A 16,645-nucleotide genomic window follows, 5' to 3' on the forward strand; every position below is an offset into this window, starting at 1 on the left:
CCATCTCGCAATCAATTATTTGCTAGCAATAACCGTTGATAAATGACTCTTTAAATTTTAATAAATATCACATTACAACAACAACATAATTGCTAAATGCACAGTCCACGAACGCGACTTGTGAAATACAAGATGAGAATAATATACTGTCTCCAGAAACATGAGATTATCCTGTTTCATTGCCTGATTTTGTTACTTTCCCTGGTCGATAGATGCATTTGAATACCGTCGCTGCAAAACTGCTCTAAAAGCCCGATTTGTACCGTGAAACCGCTCTAAAGGCCCGAGCATGGGACGTTGGTTACTAGCCCAGTAATGCTGGCGTTGTTGACGCCGCCATAAGGCTTGTATTAAACTAATTTCAGGCATTAAGCAGGATAGTGTGCTCTACCCTCTAATATCCAGAAGGGTAGTGCCTATCAATACGCCATATGCTCTAAGATCAGGGAGTTGTAGTCGCCACGTTGAAGCGGGTCGTACAGACCGCTTTTCTAAATTTGCTTCCGTTAAATACGCTAAATATGTGTTGTGAATTATATTGTAGTAATCGCTGAATCAATTCAGTCTATTCATGTACTGCAATCGGTTGAATTAAACAAACATTATTATTATTATTATTATTATTATTATTATTATTATTATTATTATTATTATTATTATTATTATTATTATTATTATTATTATTATTATTATTATTATTATTATTATTATTAGGTAGGCCGAGCGTAGCGGCGCAAGCAATGCTGATGTTGGTGCTGTTTGCATTAGATAATAACGATAAGGATAAGGGCACCTCTATATTAAGGGCATAGAGTCTCGAGTAAATAAACCTACACACATCTTCAAAAAATCTTAACCTGTTTAATACAAACACCCTGTTAATGAGGATGCGTCTCGAGGGGTGTCCTCCACTGGAGCAATTTTTGTCCCGAAGATTAATCCATTTTTTTGACACAGCGGCCATTCTATTTTAATATTTTAAATCGCACATTAGCGTCAGATCTTAAACGGACAATTCCTTCTTGACGCACGCTTTGAATCCTTCCCATCCGGTCTTATCACCAATGCGAGCCTATATTGAACAAAGGAAAAAAAACAACAAATCAACAGCCATTTAGCAATTCGCGGCGAGCGGAGCTTAGGCGGAAAATAGGATATAAAACGCATAATTAGTTCTTATTTAGGTGACATGTGTTTGCTTTATGTAGGTGGTTCAGCACAGAGAAAAGCGACGTTCGAGAATCAACCGTATAAAGTAATTAATTCAAAATATCCAAATAGCGGCACATTGTTATTTGTATTATTTTGTTTTTAGTGCTTTATTGCTATTATATATATGCACACTAGCTGATGTAATACTTCATTAGTATCGTATTCTTATATAAACTAGCTTATGCTTTATATAGGGAAAGCTTTCTTACCCGGAATCCCCTCTTTTGCTTATCCTTCATGAGCTCGATGAACTCCTCGTACGACAGCTTCCCGTCACCTACAATGGACAAATTACTCGATGAACCAGGTTTATATTGATAAACATTACTGGAATCAGGTATATATTGATAAACATTACTGGAATCAGGTTTATATTGATAAACATTACTCGATGAATCAGGTTTATATTGATAAACATTACTAGAATCAGGTTTATATTGATAAACATTACTCGAACCAGGTTTATATTGATAAACATTACTGGAATCAGGTTTATATTGATAAACATTACTGGAATCAGGTTTATATTGATAAACATTACTAGAATCAGGTTTATATTGATAAACATTACTGAAATCAGGTTTATATTGATAAACATTACTGAAATCAGGTTTATATTGATAAACATTACTGGAATCAGGTTTATATTGATAAACATTACTGGAATCAGGTTTATATTGATAAACATTACTGGAATCAGGTTTATATTGATAAACATTACTGGAATCAGGTTTATATTGATAAACATTACTGGAATCAGGTTTATATTGATAAACATTACTGGAATCAGGTTTATATTGTTAAACATTACTGGAATCAGGTTTATATTGATAAACATTACTCGAATCAGGTTTATATTGATAAACATTACTGGAATCAGGTTTATATTGATAAACATTACTAGAATCAGGTTTATATTGATAAACATTACTGGAATCAGGTTTATATTGATAAACATTACTGGAATCAGGTTTATATTGATAAACATTACTCGATGAATCAGGTTTATATTGATAAACATTACTGGAATCAGGTTTATATTGATAAACATTACTGGAATCAGGTTTATATTGATAAACATTACTGGAATCAGGTTTATATTGATAAACATTACTGGAATCAGGTTTATATTGATAAACATTACTGGAATCAGGTTTATATTGATAAACATTACTGGAATCAGGTTTATATTGATAAACATTACTGAAATCAGGTTTATATTGATAAACATTACTCGAACCAGGTTTATATTGATAAACATTACTCGAATCAGGTTTATATTGATAAACATTACTGGAATCAGGTTTATATTGATAAACATTACTCGAATCAGGTTTATATTGATAAACATTACTCGAATCAGGTTTATATTGATAAACATTACTGGAATCAGGTTTATATTGATAAACATTACTCGAACCAGGTTTATATTGATAAACATTACTGGAATCAGGTTTATATTGATAAACATTACTGGAATCAGTTTTATATTGATAAACATTACTGGAATCAGGTTTATATTGATAAACATTACTGGAATCAGGTTTATATTGATAAACATTACTGGAATCAGGTTTATATTGATAAACATTACTGGAATCAGGTTTATATTGATAAACATTACTGGAATCAGGTTTTTATTGATAAACATTACTGGAATCAGGTTTATATTGATAAACATTACTCGAATCAGGTTTATATTGATAAACATTACTGGAATCAGGTTTATATTGATAAACATTACTCGAACCAGGTTTATATTGATAAACATTACTCGAACCAGGTTTATATTGATAAACATTACTTGAATCATGTTTATATTGATAAACATTACTGGAATCAGGTTTATATTGATAAACATTACTTGAATCATGTTTATATTGATAAACATTACTGGAATCAGGTTTATATTGATAAACATTACTCGAACCAGGTTTATATTGATAAACATTACTGGAATCAGGTTTATATTGATAAACATTACTCGAACCAGGTTTATATTGATAAACATTACTCGAATCAGGTTTATATTGGTAAACATTACTGGAATCAGGTTTATATTGATAAACATTACTGGAATCAGGTTTATATTGATAAACATTACTCGAATCAGGTTTATATTGATGAACATTACTGGAATCAGGTTTATATTGATAAACATTACTCGAATCAGGTTTATATTGATAAACATTACTGGAATCAGGTTTATATTGATAAACATTACTGGAATCAGGTTTATATTGATAAACATTACTGGAATCAGGTTTATATTGATAAACATTACTCGAACCAGGTTTATATTGATAAACATTACTGGAATAAGGTTTATATTGATAAACATTACTGGAATCAGGCTTATATTGATAAACATTACTCGAATCAGGTTTATATTCATAAATATTACTGGAATCAGGTTTATATTGATAAAAATTACTGGAATCAGGTTTATATTGATAAACATTACTGGAATCAGGTTTATATTGATAAACATTACTCGAACCAGGTTTATATTGATAAACATTACTGGAATCAGGTTTATATTGATAAACATTATTGGAATCAGGTTTATATTGATAAACATTACTTTAATCATGTTTATATTGATAAACTGGAATCATGTTTATATTGATAAACATTACTTGAATCATGTTTATATTGATGAACATTACTCGAATCAGGTTTATATTAATAAACATTACTGGAATCAGGTTTATATTGATAAACATTACTCGAATCAGGCTTATATTGATAAACATTACTGGAATCAGGTTTTTATTGATAAACATTACTCGAATCAGGTTTATATTGATAAACATTACTGGAATCAGGTTTATATTGATAAACATTACTGGAATCAGTTTTATATTGATAAACATTACTAGAATCAGGTTTATATTGATAAAAATTACTGAAATCAGGTTTATATTGATAAACATTACTGAAATCAGGTTTATATTGATAAACATTACTGGAATCAGGTTTATATTGATAAACATTACTAGAATCAGGTTTATATTGATAAACATTACTGGAATCAGGTTTATATTGATAAACATTACTGGAATCAGGTTTATATTGATAAACATTACTGGAATCAGGTTTATATTGATAAACATTACTCGAACCAGGTTTATATTGATAAACATTACTGGAATCAGGTTTATATTGATAAACATTACTGGAATCAGGTTTATATTGATAAACATTACTCGAATCAGGTTTATATTGATAAACATTACTGGAATAAGGTTTATATTGATAAACATTACTCGAATCAGGTTTATATTGATAAACATTACTGGAATCAGGTTTATATTGATAAAAATTACTAGAATCAGGTTTATATTGATAAACATTACTGAAATCAGGTTTATATTGATAAACATTACTGAAATCAGGTTTATATTGATAAACATTACTGGAATCAGGTTTATATTGATAAACATTACTAGAATCAGGTTTATATTGATAAACATTACTGGAATCAGGTTTATATTGATAAACATTACTGGAATCAGGTTTATATTGATAAACATTACTCGAACCAGGTTTATATTGATAAACATTATTCCAACCAGGTTTATATTGATAAACATTACTGGAACCAGGTTTACATTGTTAAACATCACTCGAATCAGGTTTATATTGATAAACATTACTCGAATCAGGTTTATATTGATAAACATTACTGGAATCAGGTTTATATTGATAAACATTACTGGAATCAGGTTTATATTGATAAACATTACTCGAATCAGGTTTATATTGATAAACATTACTGGAATAAGGTTTATATTGATAAACATTACTGGAATCAGGTTTATATTGATAAACATTACTGGAATCAGGTTTATATTGATAAACATTACTCGAACCAGGTTTATATTGATAAACATTATTCCAACCAGGTTTATATTGATAAACATTACTCGAATCAGGTTTATATTGATAAACATTACTCGAACCAGGTTTATATTGATAAACATTATTCCAACCAGGTTTATATTGATAAACATTACTGGAACCAGGTTTACATTGTTAAACATCACTCGAATCAGGTTTATATTGATAAACATTACTCGAATCAGGTTTATATTGATAAGCATTACTGGAATCAGGTTTATGTTGATAAACATTACTGGAATCAGGTTTATATTGATAAACATTACTCGAACCAGGTTTATATTGATAAACATTACTCGAATCAGGTTTATATTGATAAACATTACTGGAATAAGGTTTATATTGATAAACATTACTGGAATCAGGTTTATATTGATAAACATTACTCGAATCAGGTTTATATTGATAAACATTACTGGAATCAGGTTTATATTGATAAACATTACTCGAACCAGGTTTATATTGATAAACATTATTCCAACCAGGTTTATATTGATAAACATTACTGGAACCAGGTTTACATTGTTAAACATCACTCGAATCAGGTTTATATTGATAAACATTACTCGAATCAGGTTTATATTGATAAACATTACTGGAATCAGGTTTATATTGATAAACATTACTGGAATCAGGTTTATATTGATAAACATTACTGGAATCAGGTTTATATTGATAAACATTACTAGAATCAGGTTTATATTGATAAACGATGCCTTAGTAAGACCCCAAAATGATAAGACAACTCTCTAAAATTTTAAGGGCAATTTGTCGTTGCTCTTTTTTCCAAGTACCCAAAGCTCGTCCTCGCGATTTCCTCGATTTTTTTTATTTATTTTGCTCGCAGGTGTTCGTACCGTGTCATTCAAGGAACCTCAAATATCAGAGCCGAGCAATAGTTATTCTACAGCTTATCTGTAGTTTTTTTCTAGTCATACTTGTTTGCGGGTGATTTTCCGGTGGTTTCCCGCTTTTCTCTTCCAACAACTATTGATAATACTTAAAATATTGAAGACGTGATACATTTCTTCAACCACAAAGTGTTTTTTTAAAGGGTTCTATTCTATTTTTTTTTAGCAATTCCTCGGCCGAGGTTGGGTAGGCGGAAATGAGAATAAACAGACTTTAAAACAGTACCCACCAATGAAGAATATAAGACCTGAACATACTACCTATGACCTGAATAACAGAGCACTCACAAAATGCCGACAAGAAAAAACGTCCAGAGTCCCGAAAGAAAAACATAAGTTAATTCTCACAAGGACGAAGCACTAGACAAGCACAAGAGTAAAAAGAGAGACACAACTGTGAGATTCCTTGTGAGATTCACAATGATTGTACAGAAGATTTCATTCTAGCCTAGCTTTAAATCAGCACAAGGTAGAAAAGCTTGATCTATCGAAGGGCTAACGCTCGAAATGCGAATCACAACCATTGTACAGAAGATTTCATTCTAGCCTAGCTTTAAATCAACACAAGGTAGAAAAGCTTGATCTATCAAAGGGCTAACGCTCGAAACGTTGAATCACAACGATTGTACAGAAGATTTCATTCTAGCCTAGCTTTAAATTAGCACAAGGTAGAAAAGCTTGATCTATCAAAGGGCTAACGCTCGAAACGTCAACGCGACTACTCTGTTTCATAGAGGCGTTCACAACATATTATTTTAACCTTGTGTTGATTTATAGGCTACAATACGCTTACGCAGACTATCTAGTTTTTCTACAGCTTGTTTGTAGTCTTTCTAGTTATACCATGAATCTAGCCTGCTAGGCGGCTCTCACTTGGGGCTCTTCATAAATGTTACGTCTCCGAACACTAGGAATCCTGTGGCGTGTGACAGACAAGGTGCACTGGGCACTAGGCTGCACTATACCCTCGGCCCCAGTGCGCCATTTTGCGCTCGAAAACAAATTTCCAAATGAGCTCTATCTGGGTTATTGAATTCTCGATTGGTTCCCTTGTGTCCTGTCACGTGTGTGGCTCACTTACCGTCGTTATCGAAGAGCTGGAAAACTGTATGCACGACATAGGGATCGATAGCGTGACCCGTGGAGATGCGCACCGCGCGCTGAAACTCGTCTGGAAATAAAGAGGGTATGTCACGCAATATCATGGAATTCGATATCCCGTCACACAATACAATGTCACGCAAGTGTGTCAATGGCGTGATTTGTATTGTAGTATATGGCGCTCCTGACGACACGACCACTAGCACTCATTAGGTCGTCTTTTTTGAAAAATCTAATCAATATTCATGCAATCAATGAATCAGTTAAATACTGATAACGCGAATTACAATTACAAGAATATCAATTATTTCATCCAACGCCGAATTTAATTGGAATTCGTAAACTGAAAAAGTTGAAGATAAATATTTGAAGATCTTTATGACATTTCACCTAAACCCCCACGACTCCTTTGCCGTTTTTTTAATATTAAATATTTTTTTTTCTAAATAAAAAAGAAATTGATAGGTACTTGCTGGGAATGCTTCTCCTAATAAACCTAAAATCTGTCGCAAGTCAAACAACACAAAAAGAATTTCCTGTTTGATATTAAAAATTAGTCAAGCGGCTCCAGCCATTATTTCTTATGATGTTGATATAAGAAACATTGACATGACTCTGTTAAAAAAACACAGGTGTGGGAAGGAAATTGCATTAAAAAGAATTGTTCAACAGTTGATTCTAGTAAAAAAATGTTTCTGATTTCTTTTTGTATACACATTTTTGTAAGATCTTGGTGTTGCTGTTATGTTACTTATAAATGTGTAGCTGCTTTTACATCATATCTCGTTTATTGATTACTTTCACTTACAAGGTAGAGTTGTTTGTCGAAAAAGGCAAATAGATCGAGTTGAACTTTTATATCATTTTTAATATAACGTATTTATTATCGGTTATTGTATAAAGAGGAATACAGTGAAATAAAAATCGAAAGACATAGGAGCACAGTGAAACAATAGATATAAATTTAAAAGAATGAAATGTAATGCACCCAAACTGGTATTTGACTCTGCAGAGTCGAATACAAATTTTTGGTGCATTTATTTTTTCTTCTGGTTTACGATCACGACTATTTGGGCCTTTTGTATTGTTTCGTTTGAAAAAATGAACAAAGTAAAAATGAAATTGAAGAGAAGAAAACACAGTTATTATCAAGCTGTTAGCGTAGGTAACGCTTCGTGTAAATTGGGACAGCCTCACAAAAATGAATAAATCTATTCAAATAAAGACGCAGAAGTCTTAGCAAAATGCGATGTCACCAGGGGAAGGTACCAGTAAAAAGATAAAAGTGTCGGGCACCGCCTTGAGTCCGTTAAGTACTTAAAGCTAAACAATCACGAGTCAGAGGATAACAAACAAAATTATCATTTCAAATTTGAGCTGAAATGAATGAGTAATTCTTGAAGGATCAATCGTTTGTATTTGGTGTCTTTCATAAGGCTTCATTATAAAGCGGGTCTATATCCTATCAGTGAAAGTGGCAAAAGTTAGCACCTCTCTCGCTTCTGCAGTAGACCAGCAAGAGACCGCCAGGATAGGCGTACACACGATGGTTGTGTGCATATGGAGCTACCTGTGTCGAATAAGCTTTAATGAATAAGGTCCTTTGCTAGGATACGACTGTTAGCAGAATAGAGTGGGTAAAAGTGAAATTTATCCCATGAATAACCACAATAAAAGAGGAAATTCGGGCCTAAAACATAAAATGGAAAAACGTCAAATAGAGAAGTAAATATAAGGATCCCAGAAAAGACAGAAGACGCGGAAACTGAAAGAACACAGGTGTTATATCAACATGGCAGTTCCCATGCAAGAGGAGCTCAGGGGGCGAACAACGGCTTCTTTGGTTCTCGAGGCAGCGGTTATGACGATGATAACAATGTTGGCGTTCATTGGTAACACGATGGTGTGTTGGGCAGTGTACAACAACAAGAGGCTGCGTACATTGCCCAATATGTACGTTGTAACGTTAGCCATCTCTGACATCCTCATGGGTTCCTTTTGCATGCCCCTTTCGCTTGAAGTCCTCATCAAAGCTGTTTGGACCAAGCCATTCGCCGTGTGCCAGCTGCAGGGATTCCTTTCGTGGTTTTTCGCGTTCACGTCCCTTCAGACCATGACAGCGATGGCTATTAATCGATACTATCGCGTGGTGAAGCCAAACCGTTACGGGAATTACTTCACTACAAGGCGAGTGTACATCTCAATTGTAGCTATTGTAATCATTGCGTCCCTCGGGCCGGGAATAGCTATGATGTCGCGGTGGAGCGTCAATCAAATCCATTACGGAAAAGTCCTCTGCTTCATGGTGTTTATAAGCCAAGGCATCGAGAAAGGCTACATAGGATTCGTCGATGCATTCTACATCACTACTCCCATAATGATTATTTCCGTGTGCTACTTGAAGATTTTCCTGACAGTTCGATCACACACCAAGAACCTAAAGTCGAGAAATGCGCCCATGGCATTGCCTACAGGAACCTCAGGGAGCACCTTGCCTTCCAACGAAGGCCGCGCCAATTTAACTGTCAATATAGAGGAGGTCAAAGTAACCAAGACTCTGTTTGCGACTGTGGTCGGGTTTGTAACCTGCTGGACTCCTATAGCCGTGATAGACATGCTGGACGCGTACTCCTCGCACCAAGTCCACGTCCCAAGAGAGGTTTACTTCGCGTGGATACTCCTCGGGTACGGAAGTTCTTCTATTAACCCTATCATTTACGGAATCCTCAATAGATCATTCCGTCGGGAGTTCATCAAGATATTCTCGTTCAAGTGGAGACTTTCAAGGTCTGTGGTGCCAGAGATCGAGGTGGTTGCAACTACGACTATGAACCTACAACGTAAACTGCCTAGACAAAGCGAACCCGAGATGCATGTTAGTGGTATCTCCTCGTCAGCGATCGCTGATTATCAAGTCGCAGATCTAACGAAAAACCGGGGCAGCACAACTAACACAACTACCCCATGATCAAACCTCTGACCAAACAGTAAAAGAAATAGAAGTTAACATTTTGGTGTATTCAACGTCACGGCCTTTGAACCTTACTTTCAATGCGCGAGTTATTTTTTTGTCGCAAACATGATCACATTTTCCATTTAAAACACATTTAGGCTCGTGTCTTAAAAGGGTTTTTTTGTTCACAACCACAATAAATAGACTCAAAGAACTGTCGGTGAAAAATTTAATCAATTACCAAAACACCATCCGGTACTTTTCCCAGGACTCGCAAACGACAAATTTATCTTCTTGACCAATAAAATATTGACAAGTATATGAATACGAGAATGCTAAACGCGGCAGAATGAAAACACGGCTTGAAACTAAAATAGAGAATAAACGAAAAAGCGTACTTAGCAATTAGCGGGTCAGAGCTAACATAACCAACTTAATGAAATGAGTATGTTTAATTAAAATGTTCGACTTGCCACCGTTATTCACTAATATTGAAACAAGTATAGCTTATACGATGATTGCAATAAAATAAGCTGAGGAATATATCTATGTTAAATATCTAGTCATGTTTTATAACGTTGATACGTTGCCATCGTTTTATATGAATTCCCCACTAAAAGAAACCGAAAAAGGCGTTAATGAGGTAGCGCCTCTCTTCAGCAGAGTGAGTACAGTAAGTGGGGATTTCCGTGAGATCAATTATTATTCATGTTTTTTTAATTGTTTGACATTTTGTTAGCCTCAATCGTTCATTGTTGTTGTTTCAGAATTTGCTCTCTCCCGTGTTTTTACCAAAATAATGTTGAGTTTTCTCGAAAAGAAGAGAAGCTTATTAGATACTTTCGTAATAAGAGCTCAACGACGCGTTATTTAGGACATGAGATATCAAAGAAACCGAAAAAGATGTTAATGAGGTATCGCCTATTTTGAGCACAGTGGGGAGAGTAACTGGGGATTTCCGTGAACTCAATAATTCATGTTTGTTATTGTTGGACATTTTGCTAGCCTCAATTGTTTATTGTTGTTGTTTCAGAACTTGTTCTCTCCCATGTTTTTTTACTAAAATAATACAAAGTTTTCTAAGAACCCAACGACGCGTTAATTAGAGCATAAGATAAAATAAATGCAAAATCTTAACAGAATACTGAAAGACGAGTAGTACAGTATTAATAAAACGACTATTTGTCTTTAATTTTTTTAAGATGTATTTTTTTAAAAAAGGCGCTCCTTTATTATAGGATTACTTTTGCGTGACGGTGTGCAGCGCGCAACACAGTCATATCGGATAAACACTGCGTGACGTGTAACGCGTAACAGTCAACACCAATAAACCTTGTGTGATGGGGTTTAGCGCACAACACAGTCAACTTTAACAAACCTTGTGTGACGGGATGAAACAAGTAACACGAACTCTTACGACTAGGCCAAACCCTAATTCCTATTCAAACAGCATCACTGAGCAGGTCGGCGCTGTTGGCATGAGGGTTCACATAAAGGGTCTGTAACGCAATATGATCTAACAAACCTTGCGTGACGGGCTGTCCCGATATCGAGTAGATACGCATTGCCATGGAGAAATCATCAAGATTGTTGAGGAACATAGAGAAGTCCACATATTGCTGCTTGGTTATGCCCTGAATGTAAAATCAGTGAGAGCGAGAGTAACATAATAATGTCAGCCGCCATTTTGCAATCCTGTGGGAGACATGAATGACTTAGAATGGTACTGACCTTTCTGACAGTGAGTCTACTGTTCAAGCGATCTAAGTATTTAGCCACCTCTTCAGCTTCTAGTGCGGTGTTTCTCAGCAAAAGTCGAGCAAAACTCTCTTCAGGAACAGTCGGCATCCCACGGGAATATTCAATGAACTGTAATTGCTAAGGATCTCAACACAACATGGGAACTACTCGGCAACGGGGTCATCGCATGGTTATAAGATTAGTGTGAGAAAATACAGGTGTGTACGTATCGGGTGCGCATGCGATATTTGTGCATTATTTGTGAAGGATACTTCCATTTCTGACACCTCCACCTGAAGATCCGCCATAAACCTGACAAAAAAACAAAGACAGGGTTTATTACCATCTATTTCTATCATAATAAGATTCGACAATGCATCCTTCCTGGGTATGAACATGCCCCCATTCCCTTTGTATGAACATGTCCCCATTCCCTGGGTATGAACATGTCCTCATTCCCTGGGTATGAACATGTCCCCATTTTCTGGGTATGAACAGGTCCCCATTCCCTGGGTATGAACATGTCCCCATTCCCTGGGTATGAACATGCCCCCATTCCCCGGATATGGACATGGACATGTCCCCATTCCCTGGGTATGAACATGTCCCCATTCCCCGGATATGGACATGGACATGTCCCCATTCCCTGGGTATGAACATGTCCCCATTCCCTGGGTATGAACAGTTCCCCATTCCCTTTGTATGAACATGTCCTCATTCCCAGGGTATGAACATGCCCCCATTCCCTGGGTATGAACATGTCCTCATTCCCAGGGTATGAACATGTCCTCATTCCCTGGGTATGAACATGTCCCCATTTTCTGGGTATGAACATGTCCCTATTCCCTGGATATGGACATGTACATGTCCCCATTCCCTGGGTATGAACATGTCCTCATTCCCTGGGTATGAACATGTCCCCATTCCCTGGGTATGAACATGTCCCCATTCCCTGGGTATGAACATGTCCCCATTCCCTGGGTATGAACATGTCCCCATTCCCTGGGTATGTACATGTCCCCATTCCCTGGTTATGGACATGTCCCCATTTCCTGGGTATAGGCCTGTTCAGGATACTTACTTGGAGAACTGAGCAAAAGTCAATGTTCCATTCCCCCTTGGAGTAAAAAAGTGGGTTTTAAGAGTTGTATTACCCACAAGGTTTTGCCATTGGTTTGGGTCCATTCCTCCAGGGAGGGCTGCCTGTTTGTGAAAAAAAAATGCAATATTTCAATAACATGGGAACAAATGTATTGAATAAATCAATGGAAGGGGCAGATCAAGAATCTATTTTTTATTGGGGAGGGGGAGGGTGGGACTAATTTACAGATCCAAAATAAATATATTTCTAATTACACAGGCCACGTTGGAGTCTAAAGAAGCATTCGACAGACATTTTCAAGGGCTTGGCTCGAATTTGCTATTGATTTTCTTGTCTCCCCATATAAGTCTTCAATTTTGCTACTTCTGTTTCCTATATCTGTTGGCTCAGAATCTTCCTATATGGCATACGATAACTAAAATCCCTATCCCTAGCACCCCCCCCCCCAACCCTCCTTTCCTTGGTCTATTATAACTGGGTACTTACACCTTGCCTATTATGATGAGATTTTTCTAGAATACCTCGCTCTGCCTGTCGGTATGATTTGACAGCCTGTACCGGTATCTGCCTGCTTCACCCTTAGCCCAACTTTGCTGCAATGATATAACCAAGCTGAGATCTGCCTGGTATCAAATTATCCACCACAGGCAAGCCCACAAGCGGTGGATTATCAGAGTCGAAAAAACTTGGCTATAAACATAACAAATTTTGTTTTCCTTGTGTCTAATAAAATAAAGATGTTTAGGTAGTCTTTAAAAAGACAAAAGGATAAACGCATGTGGAAATCTATATGTCTGTCATGTAACATATCACATAGTATGCTCCTGCTTGTTTCTTGTTGTATATATTGTCATGTTTTTTTTTGCTTGGACCACTGTTATTGGCTTAGCGCTGATGTGGCAACCCTGCCTTACCGGAAAGTGTATTGAGTGAATCACATCAAGGCCACTTTTGCACACAAATAAGATAATGTAAGCTCAAGATTCATGAGGAGCAACTAATGGTACAAAAGTGTGAGTTGTGCATCAAATTTTACCATTGATTTTGATGTTGCCTTCATGTTCACCATTTCTTCAAGCTGCATGGAAAAAAGAGACATCAAATAATAATACAAAGCTTTGTCAAACTCAAGTCAATAAAAAGTTAGTTTTTTACAACCCTCACCACAAGAAATTCATCCTTGCTTAGTTCATGGTTGCCATCTTTGTCCAACATTCTGAAGGCAATTTCTATGCCACGCCTTGATTCTGCAACAACAACAAAACAAATTAATTTCAATTGTTTTCTTTTTCTGATCTACTTTTGGTAGAATCATTTTATTGAAAAAATAAATCAAGGTTATTTGCCTTAAAGAATGAGAGATCTTGACAGTTATAGAGATCATTGTATAGAAAATCAGGTTTACCCAAGGCCTTTTACACAAAGACTTCTAAATCGTTATTGGTCAAACGTCCATGTGTTATTAGGACACAGACATGCTTGGCATCAGCATGCAGGTGCACGCTCCCAAAAACTAGTTTGCAAACTGATTTGTAGCACCTTAGAATCTTAAAAGAGCCCAGAATACAGGAACCAACAATGCCCAAAAATAAAGTATCCCTCCCTCTCCAATATGACAAAATACAGTATCCCTCCCTCTCCAATAAGACAAAATACAGTATCCCTCCCTCTCCAAGAAGACAAAATACAGTATCCCTCCCTCTCCAATAAAACAAAATACAGTATCCCTCCCTCTCCAATAAGACAAAATACAGTATCCCTCCCTCTCCAATAAGACAAAATGCAGTATCCCTCCCTCTCCAATAAGACAAAATGCAGTATCCCTCCCAATCCAATAAGACCTCCCTTTTAAGACAAAAAAGAAGCCACTGGAGTTAATAAGAGTTTGAATGGTAGGTTTAAGGTAGCTGCCAAATGAACACCTTCTCCTAACAAAAAAGATGGCTAGGCCTGACACTCACCTCCCCCCCTCCCCTCCAGAAATATTTCTAGCTATAGTTTATGCCTCCTTCAAAAATAAAACTCAAAATCAAACATTGCTAGAGCAATGTGTTCTCCATTTATGCTAGTACAAGTGCAAATAAATTAACCCCAAAAGCAAATCAAACCAAGTTTAACTTACTTGTTAGAATTGTCACAAGAAAAAGATACTCAGGATATGTAATGATCCCTGTAAAAAAAAATTACTTTTACAATACAGGAAAGAGTTATTGTTGAAGACGAATCACTTACTAAGAATATATTATCTTTGCATAAACCTATATCTAACCAATAACCTCCATGTACCTCTGTCTTGCAACTGGCGAAAAAACTTGTTGCTTCCTTTTCGTATGCCTGGTGTTCCATTCAGCATTCTGTTTATATCCTTAAAAACAAAAAAAATTGGTATAAATACCTGGATTTTACATTTGTAAATATAAAATCATTTGTAAATATAAAATCTGCTTAATATTAGATTAATGTGCATACACTCTACTTAAGATCATTAAGCAAACACTCAAAATAAGAACAATGAGCATACACTATTACTTAAGATCATTGAGGTTACACTCTACTTAAGATCAATAACTTACTTGATTATTTACTTCCCTTTTTCTACTCCATCCTATAAAAAACAGAATGTACTTTACACATCTTTCTGGTATTCATATATTTGTATCAAGCCTTGTTGGGATATTGAGCCCAGACAGGGTTCTACAGAAGAATGAAAGCATTAGATGGACAGACAGATATGTAGGTGTTAACAGATGTATGAACAGTCTTATTAAGGCATTTGTTTCAATTTGGTCCAATCCACATGAACATGACAATACATGATAAAATAACTCCATCGCCATTTGCTCCCTGTTCTACACTGACTACCACATGAAATCAAGACAAGGGGGCAAATGACAAGTGAAAGTTCTATGCTTTTAATCATGGGGTGGTAATAAGAAATGTTTTCACAATCCTCCTGCTATTTATTTTTCACATTCTGTTATAATTATACTCTTTATTTATAAGAACCATTTATAAATACGTCCAGCCTGAGATTTTACCAATTTCTTTTGCTTAGATCATGCCAAGACTCAGATAGCAGGAAAACATTTCTTTTTTAGTCCAGATGCGTTCTAAATTGCAGAATCAAATTGTGCTCGTAGTAACAACTTTATTATTGCTATTGATTATTAGGGAATTCTCTTCCTAATAATTCATTGGGTATTATATTCTTATAGGCACTAAAATTGAAGAACATTGTTAAGAACATATTCAGCTTTAAAATGCTCCAAAAATAAGAACGGCCCAGCCTCGACTGAATTAGACGTCCTTAGAAAAAAAAAGTGTAATCAAGTGTGTAGCAGAGTACCTGGGAGATCTTCGTGTACTATGGATTCCAAGAAGTCAGCCGGAGTCATCAAGCACTGTCCTTGCGCTTGGCACGACGCAAACTTTTCGAATCTGGACTGTCGGCGGGTTTGTGCATTCTCTTGGCGGGCCATAACCACAGCGACTGGACTGGTTCGGCCATTATACACACCATAACACACACCTAAACTCACCGAACCGACTGCAAATCCTACTACACCACGTCTTCCTAAAAGCCTGGCGAACATCTTACCCTGCTAATGGATAAAACAATAACCTTAGGGCACAATGGAGTATTCAGATCCTGCAGAAATCCACCATCAAACCAAGAAAGATAAGTTAATAGTTGTTTTCCAAGTCCACTTCTCACCGCGAGAG

The 16,645-nt window shown here is 35.8% G+C and overlaps 2 protein-coding genes across 2 annotated transcripts; one reads left to right on the plus strand and one right to left on the minus strand.

Annotated features, from left to right (window-relative positions):
- Nucleotides 1–39: 39 nt before the first annotated feature.
- On the minus strand, nucleotides 40–16,637 carry LOC5509507 (calcium uptake protein 3, mitochondrial). Its single transcript, XM_048733267.1, has 13 exons — nucleotides 16,269–16,637; nucleotides 15,496–15,527; nucleotides 15,209–15,287; nucleotides 15,045–15,092; nucleotides 14,087–14,169; nucleotides 13,959–14,000; nucleotides 12,902–13,023; nucleotides 12,093–12,132; nucleotides 11,812–11,949; nucleotides 11,606–11,714; nucleotides 7,108–7,197; nucleotides 1,422–1,489; nucleotides 40–1,072 (listed from the first exon to the last, which is right to left on the minus strand). Exons 1-13 carry the CDS (start codon nucleotides 16,513–16,515, stop codon nucleotides 1,004–1,006), a joined length of 1,167 nt encoding a protein of 388 aa, XP_048589224.1. The 5' UTR covers nucleotides 16,516–16,637; the 3' UTR covers nucleotides 40–1,003.
- Nucleotides 8,124–10,623, plus strand: LOC116616351 (melatonin receptor type 1A). Its single transcript, XM_032378440.2, has one exon. It carries the CDS (start codon nucleotides 8,920–8,922, stop codon nucleotides 10,093–10,095), a length of 1,176 nt encoding a protein of 391 aa, XP_032234331.1. The 5' UTR covers nucleotides 8,124–8,919; the 3' UTR covers nucleotides 10,096–10,623.
- Nucleotides 16,638–16,645: the final 8 nt, after the last annotated feature.

Source organism: Nematostella vectensis, chromosome 10, assembly GCF_932526225.1.
Source record: "Nematostella vectensis chromosome 10, jaNemVect1.1, whole genome shotgun sequence".
Classification (NCBI taxonomy): Eukaryota; Metazoa; Cnidaria; class Anthozoa; order Actiniaria; family Edwardsiidae; genus Nematostella; species Nematostella vectensis.